The sequence below is a fragment of the Mustela lutreola genome, chromosome 5, assembly GCF_030435805.1.
Source record: "Mustela lutreola isolate mMusLut2 chromosome 5, mMusLut2.pri, whole genome shotgun sequence".
Classification (NCBI taxonomy): domain Eukaryota; kingdom Metazoa; phylum Chordata; class Mammalia; order Carnivora; family Mustelidae; genus Mustela; species Mustela lutreola.
In genome coordinates this window covers 107,000,733-107,017,172 of record NC_081294.1, presented here as the reverse complement: position 1 = coordinate 107,017,172, position 16,440 = coordinate 107,000,733, and the positions used below count along the sequence as shown (strand labels likewise).

At 35.3% G+C, this 16,440-nt stretch overlaps 1 protein-coding gene and 1 long non-coding RNA gene across 8 annotated transcripts in view; one reads left to right on the top strand and one right to left on the bottom strand.

The window, feature by feature from the left end:
- ZFYVE16 (zinc finger FYVE-type containing 16) overlaps window positions 1-16,440 on the bottom strand; it is a 52,265-nt gene that overhangs the window by 9,343 nt on the left and 26,482 nt on the right. For all 6 annotated transcript variants that reach the window (XR_009354038.1, XM_059175345.1, XM_059175346.1 and 3 more), the window contains 8 exons: window positions 14,797-15,175; window positions 12,950-13,072; window positions 12,118-12,273; window positions 11,305-11,529; window positions 6,965-7,047; window positions 6,108-6,212; window positions 5,590-5,737; window positions 3,656-3,736 (listed from right to left, as the gene is read on the bottom strand). Coding sequence is in view for 5 of the 6 variants with exons in the window: in XM_059175345.1 (XP_059031328.1) it covers window positions 3,656-3,736; window positions 5,590-5,737; window positions 6,108-6,212; window positions 6,965-7,047; window positions 11,305-11,529; window positions 12,118-12,273; window positions 12,950-13,072; window positions 14,797-15,175 (1,300 nt within the window). In the remaining variant the exon portion in view is untranslated. The remainder of the gene's footprint in view (window positions 1-3,655; window positions 3,737-5,589; window positions 5,738-6,107; window positions 6,213-6,964; window positions 7,048-11,304; window positions 11,530-12,117; window positions 12,274-12,949; window positions 13,073-14,796; window positions 15,176-16,440) is intronic.
- The window catches only part of LOC131832407 (uncharacterized), a 38,317-nt gene that overhangs the window by 21,202 nt on the left and 675 nt on the right, over window positions 1-16,440 (top strand). For both annotated transcript variants that reach the window (XR_009354040.1, XR_009354039.1), the window contains one exon: window positions 7,716-7,769. This is a non-coding gene — a long non-coding RNA (uncharacterized LOC131832407). The remainder of the gene's footprint in view (window positions 1-7,715; window positions 7,770-16,440) is intronic.

The following is a 16,440-nucleotide window of genomic DNA, read 5'->3' as shown; positions in this document are numbered from 1 at the left end:
ATGAGCCTCCATACAACTGTAACCAACCATGAGATAGCCAAGACAGTGGATTAAATACACACATACTTTAAAACATCTATTCTAAAATATTCAAAGAACTAAAGCAAAACATTAAAAAAAAAAAAAAAAGGAAAGCAAATATGGGCTAAATGAATAAACAGATTTACAAAATCTTAACAGAGAAATAGAAACAAAAAAACCTAAAGGTACATTGTAGAACTGAAAAGTCTAACATGAAATTGAAACCTCAATGGATAGGCTTAACAGTAGACCGAACATAGCAAGAAAAAGACTCAGAGAACATGAAGAAAGATCAATAAAAATATTCCAATCTAAGGAACCTAGAGGGGGCTACCTGGGTGGCTCAGGTGGTTAAGCATCTGCCTTGGGCTCAGGTTATGATCCCAGGCTCCTAAAATCAAATCCTGCATTGGGCTCCTTGGTCAGTGGGAGCCAGCTTCTCCCTCTGCCTTCCCCTCCCCCAGCTTATGCTCTCTCTCTCTGAAAAATAAATAAATAAAATCTTAAAGAAGAACGAACCTAGAGAAAAACGATTAAAGAAAAATAAGCAGCATCAAGGACCCCAAGGAACGATATAAAACAGGTATATCTATAAATATAGATAACACACATGCATACATACATATATAAATATATAGATATCTCCTAGGAGAAAAAGATTGGGATTTTAAAAAATTAATAATGTAAGAAATTCTCCAAATTTGAAGAAAAATATTGACACACATATCCAGAAGTTCCATAAATACCAAGCAGGAGAAATACAAAGAAAACCACACTAGGGCATATCATAGTAAACAGGTGAGAACCAAAGATAAAGAGTGTATCTTGAAAACGGACTGCAGAAAAGGGCACATTAAGTACAGGGAAAGAAATATAAAAAATTATACTGACTTCATTAGAAACAACGGAGGCCAAAAGAAGAGATGACATCTTCAAGGAAAATTAAAACTTTCAGAGAATTCTAGAACTACCAAAAATATCCTTCAAAACTAAGAATGAAATAAGGACAGCTTCAGGTAAATGAAAGCCAACCAACTTATATTACAAAAAATGCTACTGACTTCTTGTGTCTGCTCCAACATATAAAGAGCCTGGATGTTGTCCCTTCCATTCTCACAAGACAAATGCTGAACAAACTGAAAATGAACAACTCTTAGATCAGAGAACTGAGGTCACAGGGCAAACTCTCTCTCTCCCCTAAATAAATAAATTAAATCTTAAAAAAAAAAATTAACAAAAATATGTCAACACAATAACATAATTATTTTAAAAAATATTTTATTTATTTTTTTTTTTTTTTTTTTTTTTTTTTTTTTTTTTTTTTTTTTTTAAAGATTTTATTTTATTTATTTGACAGAGAGAAATTACAAGTAAGCAGAGAGGCAGGCAGAGAGAGGAGGAAGCAGGCTCCCTGCTGAGCAGAGAGCCCGATGCGGGACTCGATCCCAGGACCCTGAGATCATGACCTGAGCCGAAGGCAGCGGCTTAACCCACTGAGCCACCCAGGCGCCCTATTTTATTTATTTTTATTTGAGACAGACAGAGAGAGAGAGAGAGCAAGCACACAAACAAGGGGGAGGGGCAGAAGGAGAAAGAGGGAAAAGCAAACTCCCCACTGACTAGGGAGCCTGATGAAGCGCTTGATCCCAAGACCCTGAGATCATGACCTGAGCTGAAGGCAGACACTTAACTGACTGAGCCATCATCCAGGTACCCTGGCTAATTATTTTAAATAAGAGTTCAGGAGTATAGCTGGTTATAAAATAAAAATACAGAAATAAAAATGAATTTCTATATATCAAAATAGAAAAAAATTTAATTTAAAAAGATAAATTTACATCAGTAATAAAATCTATGTTACAGAAATAAATCAAAAGATATGTGGGGCTTGTGGGTGGCTCTTGGTTAAGCGACTGACTCTTGATTTCAGCTCAGGTCATGATCTCAGGGTTGTGGGACTGGCCCCAGAGTCAGGCTCCATGCTTGGGATTCTTCAGTCTCTCTCTCTCTCTCTCTCTCTCTCACTCTCCCCCACCTTCCATGTCCCCTCACCCTGCCCCTCCTCTACCCTCCTCAAATAAATAAAAGATATGTAAGACCTATACAAAAACTGTAAAATTTTTATTTTTAAAAATGTTTCATTTTTAAGTAATCTCTACATCCAGCATGGGGCTCAAACCCACAACCCTGATATCAAGAGTGGCATGCTCTACTGATTGAGTCAGCCACGCATCCCTATATCCCTATAAAATTTTATTTAAAGACACTGAATATTTTCTGAATTGAGGATAGCCTGTTTTTATGGATAGGAACATTGAGAATGGAAAATATACCAGTTTTTCTCAAAATTAGGTCTGGTGACTTAATGCAATTCCAATAAAAATTCTAGTGGACCATTTAGAACCTGTAACTTGATCCTAAAATTAATATGGAAAATCAAAAGGCTTAGAGACACTACTGAAAAAAGGAAAGAAGTATGTGTATGGCATCAGAGATGGAAGGTCTTCCCATAAAGCTATGTTTGAGATAGTATGGAGGATGACATTAGTGATAAAGCAGACTTAACAATCTCCAAAAATACTCTCCTCCTAAAGAACAATGAAACTAATAAAAAGTCAGTAGAAATTTTTTCAGAACCCTGGAAATTAAACAAAGGCTTGCAGCAATCTGGGGAGTATTTATTTAAGAAAAATGGCTGGATCTTCATAAGAACAGCTTTGTTCTTTTTGTCATTTTAACCTTCCTATTCCCATTCACTCCTCTATAGCTCAGTGGAAGCCTTAGAAGGTGAAAACCAACAGCCTGGAATCATGGTGAAAACCAACAGCCTGGTAGCCACTGGAAAGGGCAAATGGAGGCTGGAGCTCCTTCAAAGCCTCATTATCAGAGAATTTGTTTTGTTTTGTTTTGTTTTGCATGTTGAGTATTTTGCCCAGTGCAAAAAGTTTTTTCTCAGGGAGCATCTGCGAAAAACAGTTTAGAAGCCAATGATTAACATCTCAGCTACCTGTGGCAGCAGATAATAGCAGAGGCAAACAACAGACTAACCAAGGACTTAAAAAAAGGAAAAGCTGGTGAATAAGAGGTCCATAAGGGTTCTGAAAAGCTCTTAACATATTTCTGGGAATTTAGAAGGCCACACACATGTACAATACTGTATGCAAACATAGATGTTTGAAAAAGAAATGCCCTAGGCTCTTACCTCAGGCTGACTTTTAGGCTTCGTACAGGCAGGAAGTACAGGTTATGGCAAAGTTGTTATGCTTAACGTAGACCCAAATATTGACCATGTTCTACTTCTTGAGCTGGGTAATGATTTCATGTAAGTTTGTGGTACTGTGTTTTGTAACTGACATTTTTTTTTTTTTTATTCAAAGATTTTATTTATTTGGCAGAGAGATGGGGAGCACAAGTAGAGCAGCAGGCAGAGGGAGAGGAAGAAGCAGGCTCCCTGGGAGCCTGACGCGGGGCTTGATCCCAGTACCCTGGAATCATGACCTGAGCCGAAGGCAGATGCTTAACTGACTGAGCCACCCAGGCACCCCCATATGTTCTTTTATAAGTATCAAATTCATTTTCAAAGGAAATGGAAAACATCTTAACATTAAAACAATCCTAAAGATGAAACTCATACCTTCAACTATGCTGGACTTAGCAAGAAATCCTGAAGATGTTTTTAGAGCTCCATTGAATACCACAAAACTTGCACCTGTCACTGATAAGAAAAATACATTTATGTTTTAACTTGCCTTTTTTTAATGCTATGTTTGTTAAATGTATAATGTGGAGCATGGCATATTTAAGTACTTGATAAATGCCCATACCACTTATATTAGAAAGCTAATAAAAAAAGCAAACTAAACCAAGTCAAGATAAAATATGGAATAAAGGTTATGGAATGTTTGTATATAATAACTGATAGCTACTGTACTACTTAAAATGTTTGTGTCTCTGTCAGTGGAAATATGGGAAATCAATATATACTACTGGTAAGAGCATAAATCAGAGGAATCTCTATGGAAGACAACTTAATAATTACCTATTAAAATGATAAATATATCTCTCCTTTGACACACCAATTCCACAACTAGGAATTGCACATATATACAAGGTTATTAATAGTGCATTTTTATAAATAACCAAGAATTGGTAACACGTATGTCCATTAATGAGACAATTATATGAGGTACACAGATAAAGTGAAAAGTTATGGAAAATGCAGAAGTTCTTTTTATACTAAAAGAATCATCTCCAAGGTGTGTTAAAAGGCAGGTGCAGAATGGAACAAATGGTATGACTTATTTAAAAAAAGTGGAAGAAATTTGCTAAAAATTATTTTTAAAGTAAGAATTAAAAAGTAGAAGAAAAGATGTGTGTGTGTTTGCTTAAATATACATGCAAGCAAAAATGTTTCTAAAAGGATATACAAAAAAAATGATAACATTGGTTTGGTGCCTGTGGGGAAGAGGAGAGGGTAAACTTGGAGTCAAGGGAAGAAAGGAGATTTCATACTATAGATACCTATACCTTTCAAATGTTGTAACACATATACCTATTCAACAAACAAATATTAAATAGTTGTTACATTTTAATTACAAAAGTATTAATGACACATTAAGTAAAAAAATATAAAAGTGTGAATATCTAATATAAAGCCATCTACTGGGGCGCCTGGGTGGCTCAGTGGATTAAGCCGCTGCCTTCGGCTCAGGTCATGATCTCAGGATCCTGGGATCGAGTCCCGCATCGGGCTCTCTGCTCAGCAGGGAGCCTGCTTCCCTCTCTCTCTCTCTCTGGCTGCCTCTCTGTCTACTTGTGATTTCTCTCTGTCAAATAAATAAATCTTTAAAAAAAAAAAAAAAAAAAAATAAAGCCATCTACTTAATAGATATATACTAATATAAGAAGGAAATATATTCAAATGTCCATAATGGCTGTATCTTGGCACTTTTTCTCTTTTACTACTTTTTAAAACTTATTTCTCAAACTTACGAAGTAAATATACATTACCTTTATACTCAGAAGCTGCTAATTTTACTAGCAGTCAGGATGTCAGACTGTGTTAAATATGTTATTTTAAAATGTATTAATTTTCTGAAATACTCACTTCTACTTAAATTTCAGTATGTTAGGCCCCCCCACTGCAAGGATTTGACAATCACAGAAGTCACTGAGGCCATTCAGCCAGAACTGAGAGTAATGTCACTCACATGTGCTACTCCACCATCTTTACCATTTCTATATCCCCAGCTACTTACAGTTATTTATAAACCATTCTTCATCCTTATCCAGGCTTTACTCCCCTAAGAGGAGTTGAAGCAGAGAGCAAACAAAGGTAACACACACCTCATTCCAGAGAGAAATTAGTGAAAATAAGATTCATAACAAATAGGATAAATTAGACCTGAAGGTATCATAATACAGTGTTCCAAGTCTTTAAAAAACCTAAGTTTTTGATTGATTACCATCAATCAGCAAAAAGTAAAATATATATATTGCCCCTTTAAAAGGAATTCCATTTATTGAGGTAGTATTATAGATCAATACTAGAAACCAACACTGACTTACCTTTTCTAGGATGGCCAGTGGCACTGCTGGCCTGTGTTTGATAAATGCCATCGTTTTGTATACAGACTAGGTGAGAATCTGCTTCAGTACTAAAACTAGCTCCAATGCTAATGACATGCTCATTGGAAGAATTTATAACCTTCATTACCTAGAGAAAAACAGCACTCATTTAGAAACACTACTAACATGTTATGTCTTTATTAGTTATAGTCATTCAAAGGGCCACATTTCTGACCAGCTTCAGAATTATCAAGCTTTGGTTTGGATAACTCTGAGAATGTGATGGAAACAAAGTTTTATGATAAAATTACCTTAATTAATACATAAAACAGTAAAGAAAAAAGTTTTAAAGAACAGGATAAAACAAATCCATTAGGAAATAAATCTAAAATTTCAAAAATAGTATTTTTTTGCCATTATGTATTAGACAGTCTGATTCAAAACAAATTAACACACTTTTAAAGAAGTCTAATGTTCAATAATTATCTTCAAAATCTGTATGAAGAAATTAAACTTACATCGTTGTATTTTTTCCGAGGTATTTTTATGCAGCTCTTCCCCATTTCCATATGAATCAATAGCTGATCTATATTATGCAAGGTATACTGGTAATTTCGAAGGTCCTACATATAAAATAATGATATTTCCATAAATCTTAAACTATCCACGAACATTTTACCCATTCATTAAATCCTTTTATAAGACTGTCCAGCATTTTAAGACTTCTGATATATAACTATCAAAATGCCATCTAGAAAGCACTGCCAACTGAAAAAAAACAACTAATCCTTCTAACCACTCCACAATAGTAATAAAGAATATCATTCTCAGGAAGAATTCTGTAGTATCTGGGGGTGAACTCACTTTCCAATTACAGATCTTCCAAACTAGGTCTTCAAAGTAAACATGTGTTCAGTCCACTAAAATACTTTTCTATGGTTATAGATTAAACAATTACAGAAAAAAGAGGTGGAAGGGAACCTGAGCTTATCCAATCCAATTCTTCCTATTACAAATGAGGAAATCTGGACCGCAATTTGCTCAAAATCCCCAAAATGATTGACTTAGTGTACTAACACTTTTGCTACACTTCAACAACTGTGTAGATCTCACATTACCTACAAGTGAAAGCACTGCAGCAGAATGAATCAAAAAACATTTACAGTCAGGTACACATGTATTAGGAGATGTGTTCCAAAAAGCAATTCATTAAAAACAGAGCCCATTTATGCTAAATAAATTAAGTTATATTATAAATGAACTTCCATTATACCAAATATGCCAAATTAAAATCGGAAAATATAAATATGTAGAACATGCTAAACAAAATTTTTAAAATAGTAATGTAAAGACACTTAATAGTTTGATTACTCACAACAAGTAAGTTCATAATAGTATGTCCTATTTCTCCAAAAAGAGGTTTTCGGCCTCTAATACTCGTTAGAGGAGCAGGATATGCTATACACAAGAAGGGAAAACTAGTTACTGTCAAAAAAAAAAAAAAAAAAACCCACAAAAAAACAAAAAAGTCTTGAATTTATTACTTTTACTTCTCATTTATCAAACTTTATGGCTAAATACCAGCCAATCAGTTCTTTGGGGAAAGCGAGAGATACATTAACCTACAGTGTGCATCTATTATATGCTACACTGAACTGGGAACTTTATATACAACATCTTATCTAAGCCCTAAAACAACTCAGTGAGGCAAATATGTTTACTCCTACTTTACTAATGGGAAAGTAGAGACATAAGAGATTAATAAACTTGCTTATGGTGGCTAAGTTAATAACCAGTGAAAAAGATTTGAAATTTAGGCTTGCCTGATTCCAAAGCATTTCATCTTTTCATTATACATGTTGTTTCCACAAAAGGATGATGACAGGAAAATTATAGTAACTGGACAGAACCCTATAAAGTTCTATAATTTAAAAAGAAATATGAAGAACTCAAGATTTTTAAAGCATGTATAATTAATGTTAAATCGTGCAAATTTATAGACAACAGTAAACTTTTACAGTTCCTGGGTCAGCCTGATAAAAGGGTCACAGAGAGTAAGAGAAGTCAGTGCAGAGAAATAGAAGGAACATGAAGTCTATCACCTAACTACTTTTCTCTTTCTTTAGGGCACTCTAAGTGTTATTCACCAAAAAGGAAAAGCTATTTGGTTGGCAAGGAAGGTAAGACAATTTCTGTAATGATAAAAAGCAGAAATCTTTTTAACCTTCAGTTCTCAGCCTAGATCACTAAGCAAACAAACCTCTCTCATATCTTTTATATGAATATATATCCTTAAAATTCTAAGAAAACACAATACCTGACATCTATTTTAAAAATTTAAGTCAGGGGGCACCTGGGTAGCTCAGTGGGTTTAGCCTCTGCCTTCAGCTCAGGTCTCAGGGTCATGGGATGGAGCCCCATGGCAGGGTCTCTGCTCAGCAGGGAGCCTGCTTCCCCCTCCCACAGCCTGCCTCTCTGCCTACTTGTGATCACGCTCTCTGTCCAAAAAAAAAAAAAAAAGAAAAAAAATTAAGTCAGAGTGACTCACATCTTTGTTACTACCAACATATTTTTTTAAAGTGTTTTGTTTTTTGAAGATTATTTATTTAGTTGAGAGAGAGAGAGAGTGCACACAAGCAGTGGGACAGGCATACTCCCCACTAAGCAATGAGCCTGACATGGGGCTCGATTACAGGACACTGAGATCATGACTGGAGCTGAAGTCAGACACTTAAATGACTGAGCCACCCAGGTGCCCCTATTTTTTAGTTTTTATTTATTTATTTATTTTAAAAAAGATTTTATTTATTTATTTGACAAAGGTCACAAGTAGGCAGAGAGGCAGGCAGAGAGAGAGAGAGAGAGAGAGGGAAAAGCAGGCTTCCTGTTGACCAGAGAGCCCAATGAGGGGCTCAATCCGAGGACCCTGGGATCAGACCTGAGCCAATGGCAGAGGCTTTAACTCACTGAGCCACCCAGGCGCCTCTATTTTTTAGTTTTTAAAAGGACAACTATGTTATTTAGAAGACAGAGGTTGCAGACTAGAAAAAACATGGGGCATTAGTGGTAAAAGACATTAAAATGATAAGATATGATTAAGATAAATGATGCCTTCTTACTCCATCTTTTATGAATAGGGAACATAACATCCTTTACAACTTGACTGAGGTAATTTTATTTGAAACAGTATTTTCAAAAGGTTATGACTTAGATATTCTGTCAGAGTTATAAAGGAACTCATAAATCATTTAAACCAACAGTGAATGGTATTCCAAATACCTCAATGGAAGTGTAGATAATCCCCATTTGAAAATTACTAATTTCAGACCACTATTTTCAGTCTCTAATCTTGGGACTCTAATTTTTTTTTTTTTTTTTTAAAGATTTTATTTATTTATTTGAGAGTAGGCAGAGAGGCAGACAGAGAGAGAGAGAGGAGGAAGCAGGCTCCTGCTGAGCAGAGAGACCGATGCGGGACCCAATCCCAGGACCCCGAGATCATGACCTGAGCCGAAGGCAGCGGCTTAATCCACTGAGCCACCCAGGTGCCCTTGGGACTCTAATTTTTGCCATTAAGTCTTCCATACATCCATTATCTCTAACAAACACATATACATACATACATCATATTTGCAAGTTCATATCTAGAGGCATGGGCACCAGTAACATCAAAATGTCAGTATATCTAAAATCCAGCAGTACACAATGAACTCAAAAAATAGCGAAGACTAATTAATTTCTATGTACAAGCTTCCTCCCATCCAAAAGTTTGCTTTATACCACTTGCTTTTACAAAAGACCCACGTTAGAACCTGTTTTCACTAACTGAAAGAAATATGAAATAGGTTTTTGTGTTTATGAAATGGTACTGGCTGGGGTGCCTGGGTGACACTGTTGGTTGAGCTTTCGGCTCTTGGTTTCAGCTCAGGTCATGATTTCATGGGTGGTGGGATGGAGTCCTGCATCTGACTCCATGCTTAGTGCAGAATCAGCTTGTGCTCCTCTCTCCTTCTGCCCCTTGCCTCCTCAAATAAATAAATAAATAAATCTTTAAACAACAACAAAAAAGAAATGGTAATGGTTTCTTTGCTTTATGCCATTTTGGCTTACAAAAGGTTTCACAGGAATGTTCTACTTTTGGACAGTGGGGAAAACCTGTATAACAGGAGATTTTTATCTTCATCATCACTAAACAGCATCATAGCTTTGCAGCTCCAACCCCTGTGATCCTTTGAGAAATCCCACAAGTTGCTACATGGTTTTCCTTCTTTGTGTGTGAGAAAAACAGATTTAGTATCTAGAACTGATACTGACTAAAATACGGGGCAAACTTATAAATTATATGTCGATATAATATGTGATGACTTGAGATTATATACTGACTTAACTTTCCATAAAAATAGCATTCAAGTATTTATAGCAGAGACAAAATATCAGGCTGAATGGATGAAACACTTGATGCAAAATAAACTTTCATAAGCTCTGTAGTTTACACAGTAAAAAACCTATGATCACATTTCCATTTTGATATTTTTTACACAACAGCATCACATATTTAAAACCTAAATGGTGGGCTGCCTGGGTGGCTTAGTTGGTTAAGCATCCAACTCTTGGTTTCAGCTTAGGTCATGATGTCAGGGTTGTGAAATCAAGACTGGAGCTGGGCTCCATGCTCAGTGGGGAGTCAAGCATGCTTAAGATTCTCTCACTTTGCCCCTTCCCTGGCTCCCATGCACTCCCCTCTCCTCTCTAAAATAAATAAACAAATCTTAAAAAAAAATCCTAAATGGTAAAGACATTCCTCACAAAATCAAAGAGTTTACTAAATTTGCCAAAGAGATTTATATCTCTTTCACTGAATTTGTCCATTTTGAAATATTTATAAATTTTATAAATCCCATCCATCTTATTTTCCTCCAAGGAAATACCTATTTAATTAGAATCAAATGCCTAAAACTTCATTCGATATGCTTTATATGCAATAAATAAATAATTTCTTGAAAAAAGTCAAGGATAAAGGGTGGGAATTCAAAAATTTTAACACGAAAAATGATTTCGACTTAGAAATAAACATATACATAAATTGGGACCATTATTTCACAATCCTTCATGTTTGGCTTTATGATGTATACAAATTCAGAGGGGAAATCTTTAGGAAATATAGGAAACATAACAAATATAGGAAGCATAACAAAATGAGCTCCCTACAGTACATGCTTTTAAGAAAGCCTTTCAATGTTTTCTGTATTTTGTTATGAGATTAAAAAAAAATTTTTTTTTTTTTTAAAGATTTTATTTATTTATTTGACAGAGAGAAATCACAAGTAGATGGAGAGGCAGGCAGAGAGAGAGAGAGGGAAGCAGGCTCCCCGCTGAGCAGAGAGCCCGATGCGGGACTCGATCCCAGGACCCTGAGATCACGACCTGAGCCGAAGGCAGCGGCTTAACCCACTGAGCCACCCAGGCGCCCCAAAAAAAAAATTTTTTTAAGGTAAGTTAATATAATTATGAACATCTAGAAATTCATGACATACCAAGGTTGTCTAGATGACTCATTTGGAAGTAGAAGAGGGCTGTCTTGGAATTTTAAAAGTTTATCAAAACAAAGGTAGTCCCCTTAAATTCATTAAAAATTTTATTTTAATGATATCCCTGAAATTCTTATTTTACATTTATTACATCTGAACCTATGTTATTTATTATTCTAAAACTTACCTTTATATTCGGCACCCAGTCTTAACATTAATCGCATAGGAAACACCTTAGCCCAGGGAATCTCTAGCTTCTGAATAAGAATTCCACAAAGAAAAGGATTACTTGGCAATAGGAGATCATCAAGTTTCTGAAAAGTAGGTGTAATAAACAGAAATCCTCCATGATCCTTACTACTGAGAAAACTCTCAGTAAAAGTTATATTGTCCAAGTTTTCTATGTACTTTCCTGGAAATAAAACCATTAATAAAAAGACTTTAAGTTATTTTAAAGGCATTCTGAGTTTGAATGTTGCAGTATAAACTTTCTTAAATAACATCAATGTGGGATTTCTTTCTTATTTCCATACTTGAAGAAGCAGCTATTGAATAACTTGTTTGCACAAAGTTCAGTTATTCCTGGAGGTTGGAAATTGTGAACAAAAATTTGAAAATGTTTCTAACCATAGGGGGTTTTAAATTTTTCTCTTTACTGCATGACCATGTGAAAATTCATCATCTCTCCCAATCTTAGATAAGTATACAGAACGTATTAAAAAAAAATCAAGAAGGCAAATATATTTCCATCTTTAACATTAAAAAAATTAAAAAAAATTTTAACTTTCCATTTCTAAAATTAAAAAAAATAAAATCAGTATAAAGACACTAATCACATAAAATGCTACATTTAAGGAGACTGAAAATGATAACTAAGATCTTTTAAGAAATCAGTCTCTTCACAAAATAAATCTTTAGTATAGTTAGCCTAGCCAAAAACATAAATGCCTGTAATTAATCCATCCCCCCATTCTGAACAGTTCAAAATAAAACGCTATACCTTTTAGAGCATCCTTATAGATGGTGATAAATAATTTGAAGATGTCCTTTGGAATAGTATCTTCATTTGGCAAACATAATAAAAGAATCATAATTTCTGCCTGTCCCAAGCCATGCAGTCCATTGGTCGAGAAGTACCAATATTTGTCTGAGGAATCTTAAGCGATAAAGGCATACAACTATAAATACCAACTTCTCTTAGCTGAAGAAACTAATACAGTTGTATTTTCCATGAAGCACAACTTTTCAAATTCCTTATTTTCCCAAAGTTCTCCTCACAAAAAAACCTTTACAACTTAATTGTTTTAAGATTAATGTAAAAAAGAGAAAGGATCTTTGGAGTCAATTAGTAAATAACACCAAAATAAAAATAAAAGATGTAATAAGATGCTGAAATGTAGTGTGGATAAGAATCAAGTTTGTTTCAGACAATGAAAAGCTGAGAGATTCATTGATGAGTACTGAGGATTATTTACTTCCTTATTTTTAATAAAAAAAATGCTTTCTTTAAAATTGTCTTTATTGTTACTAAATCAAGATTCTTGCTTAAGTTCCAGTTTATCAAAAAGTTATATTTCATATAGCTATATTTCATATAGTCAGTTGTATCGTGAGCACCAGGTACAGCTAGGAGCCCATGAATGAATGGGCACTAATAAAAATCTTTAAGTTGGTTTTAAGTCCCACTGCATATAAATTTGCAAAATATATTCACAGGTGGCTGACAAACCAATATCCATAGGTGACTACTTTTCATGATTGCCAGTCAAAATTTAATTAATTTCAGAAATCCCACATACCAATTAGGCAAAGAAAGATCAATCATTACTTACAAAATACTAACTTGACATTCACCAGTAGATTAGCATTTAGGACAAATGTAACAGGATGAGAACTTTTGCCTTCAAGAAGCAAAATGATCCGCTCATGAGATGGGTGTTCCTCTACTACAGGCACTAAATCATGAAAGTAACGTATTAGTTAGAATATGACTTCCTGTTAAATATGCTTGCAATAAAAAAATTATAAATTCACTAATGGCTTGATCAAACTTAATAACAAAAGCAAATCCATTTCATAAAAATCAGTTAATACCTAGACAATTAATATATACTCATTTTTACTTTTCTACTTAAAGATATTACTATTGTAATACATATAAATCCTGATATATTAAATTACATATATGACATATATGCAAATATATTGATTAAATAGTATATTTATATAATTTTAGCCCCTGTACAATTTTTTTTAAAGATTTTATTTATTTATTTGACAGAGAGAAATCACAAGTAGATGGAGAGGCAGGCAGAGAGAGAGAAAGAGGGAAGCAGGCTCCCTGCCGAGCAGAGAGCCCGACGCGGGACTCGATCCCAAGAGCCCGACGCGGGACTCGATCCCAGGACCCCGAGATCATGACCTGAGCCGAAGGCAGCGGTCCAACCCACTGAGCCACCCAGGCGCCCCGCCCCTGTACAATTTTAAGATAAACATTTTTATAAAGTGGATTTGAGACTGCTAGCCACTCCAATTATAAATTCTGAAATTTGGGGCGCCTGGGTGGCTCAGTGGATTAAAGCCTCAGCCTTCGGCCCAGGTCATGATCCTGAGGTACTGGGATCGAGCCCTGCATTGGGCTCTGCTCAGCGGGGAGCCTGCTTCCTCCTCTCTCTCTCTGCCTGTCTCTCTGCCTACTTGTGATCTCTGTCTGTCAAATAAATAAAATCTTTAAAAACAAAAACAAAAATAAATACATAAATTAATTCTGAAATTTACAACTCTTGAAGTAGTCTAGACTCAGGTTGTACATACTGCTTGCTGCCATGTGCCCTGTCACTGACCAAGAATCAAAAGGATCTTGAAAATAACAGGAAAATATGTATGCCATGAGAAATACAGGGCTTAAGGTTTTTCTGTCACTATAGCTACGTTCATGAAATGGCTCCCAGTGATGGAACAGAGAATCCTCAACTTCATTCCCCTATATTATCATGCACAGAACACAATCGTTTCGTGTTGCACAATGCAGCATAATGCCTGGGGTGACAAGGATGTATCCGTAGGGAACTACTCTGAGATGGGAGCTAGTCAGAGAACCTCCAGCTTGGAAAGGATCATAGAGATCAAATAGGTGCTCTTCCTTTACATAGGAAACTGAAGCCCAAAGAAATTAACATGCTTCAGGTCATTGATGTATTAAGTAGCAGATGAGAAACGAAAATTCCTAGCTTTGCTGTCCAATCCAATACGCTCTTTAGGCACTATGCTCCTTTCTTTATTTAAAAAAAAAAAAAAAAAAGAAGGTGCTATGGAGCGGGAGCCTGAGAAAAAAATGATATGGAGTTAAAACTCTAATAAATGGAAACATTTTCAGGTTTAAAGTGTATGAGTTTCCCTGTCAAACTAAACTTTTGCCTCATTCTAAATTAGGGACTCAAAATGAGATAAATGAGTCATATTCAACTTAAAAGTTCAGATCTTTTTAGAATTTGGTTTCACACCAGACTTTTTGTAAACTAAAGATACCAAGCAATAGTACATATTTCAACCAAACTATCTCAGCTTAAAAAACATGAATTTCACATGTCACAAAATTTACCAGTACATTCTTTGAAAAAAGAAAGAAAGAAAGAAAGAAAGAAGACCCTCTTTAAAATTTAAATAACTATTAACCTACCTGATCCCTTTTCTCCAGATGCAACCAGAAGAGGCGGCAAACTGTCCTCATCATTAGGGAGAAGACTAATCTTATTGCAAACATTCTTGTCAATACCACACAGTAACCTATAATCTGAAGTACTAGCAACAGGTAAATGGCTGTGAACTAAGACACCAGTAGGACTAGGTGGTCCCTCAACTTCCGCAAAAACATCATCACTTAGTGTAAAAGAACAAGAAGTAGGTAATCCTTCAGTGCCTGTGCTTCTAGGCAGTTTTTCCATAGATGGAACCTGAGAAATAGGACTCCGAATTATCTCATTTCTTGTAATATCTCCTATCTCATTGTTTGCTTTTTCCACTGTAGTAGAATGGGCATGATCCACTGTGTTTACTGTCTGTAAAATATGGAATTTTTAAAAAACCATCAGTTCATGTTATCTATTCAACTATGAAATGTTGATCTCTATAGCCAAAGATACCTTTTTAATAAGAATAACTAAAACCAAAATGGGCTCAGAAACTCTTCAGAAGCCAAATTTGCTAACAAACAGTACCACTTTGCTCCTTTAAATTCAGAAAAGTAAGGTTTAGCTTTACCATATCATATACTTATGTAGATATTAATGATTTTAATTTTATAGACTAGGAGGAGGAGGCAAGGAGAACCTCAGTATCCTGTACTGTATCACACAGTAAACAAACTTAGTTGAACACAACTCTCCTTCAGATACCAGCCAAAAAGCCTGGAGTGGAGATAGGTAGAAAGGGACAGATCGGGGTGGGGGGAAGGCAGGAAGGGGAATGGTTAGGAAGCAAAGTGGTAGGTGTATTCCTCAACAGTAACCACAAACACTTCAAGCCGGCTTCAGTTAAGCCCCTTTCTTTTTAAACTGGGCAAACTTGAGTTAGTATTAAATAAAAAGCATTTATGAACTCAAGTAAAATTTATTAGGCTGTTTAGAACTTTCATTTTGTTAAAATATCAATTGAGGACAGGTGCTTATGGTAATTAGGGCTATTTTATAAATTCTAGCTCATGAAACCTGACAAACAGCATAGGTTTATATGGTATGTGAAGCAGAGCAGGATACATACCTATCTTGTCTAATATATACACACAGGATAAACCAGGCAACTGGCACAGAGTAGACGCTCAATAAATATCTGCTTACTGAATAAATACATTCCTATTTCATGTATGAATACTCGCTCTATGAGTATTTTGCTACTTTACAATGAAAGTTCTTAGTGGGCTGGGATTCTGTATTACATATCTTTAACACCTATCACATTTGTGTAAATGCAAACATAAATACACTATCAGATCCTTTAGTGAATGTTTAAAATCATTAAACAAATATTATCTGGGCATCTGGGTGGCTCAGTTGGTTAAAGCATCTGTCTTCAGCTCAGATCATGATCCCAGGGTCCTGGGATTGAACCCCTGTCCCCAATGGGTTCCCTGCTCAGTGGGGAGCCTGCTTCTCCTTCTCCCTCTGTTGATCCCCCTGCTCGTACTTGCTCTTTCTCTCAAATAAATAAATAAAATCTTAAAAAATTAAAAAACTCCACAAATATTAGTCTAAATTAAATTACTAAATCTAAGTTCTATTTCCCTACACCAGGGGTTCTTAAAATATGGGTCAGGGTTCTCTGAGGT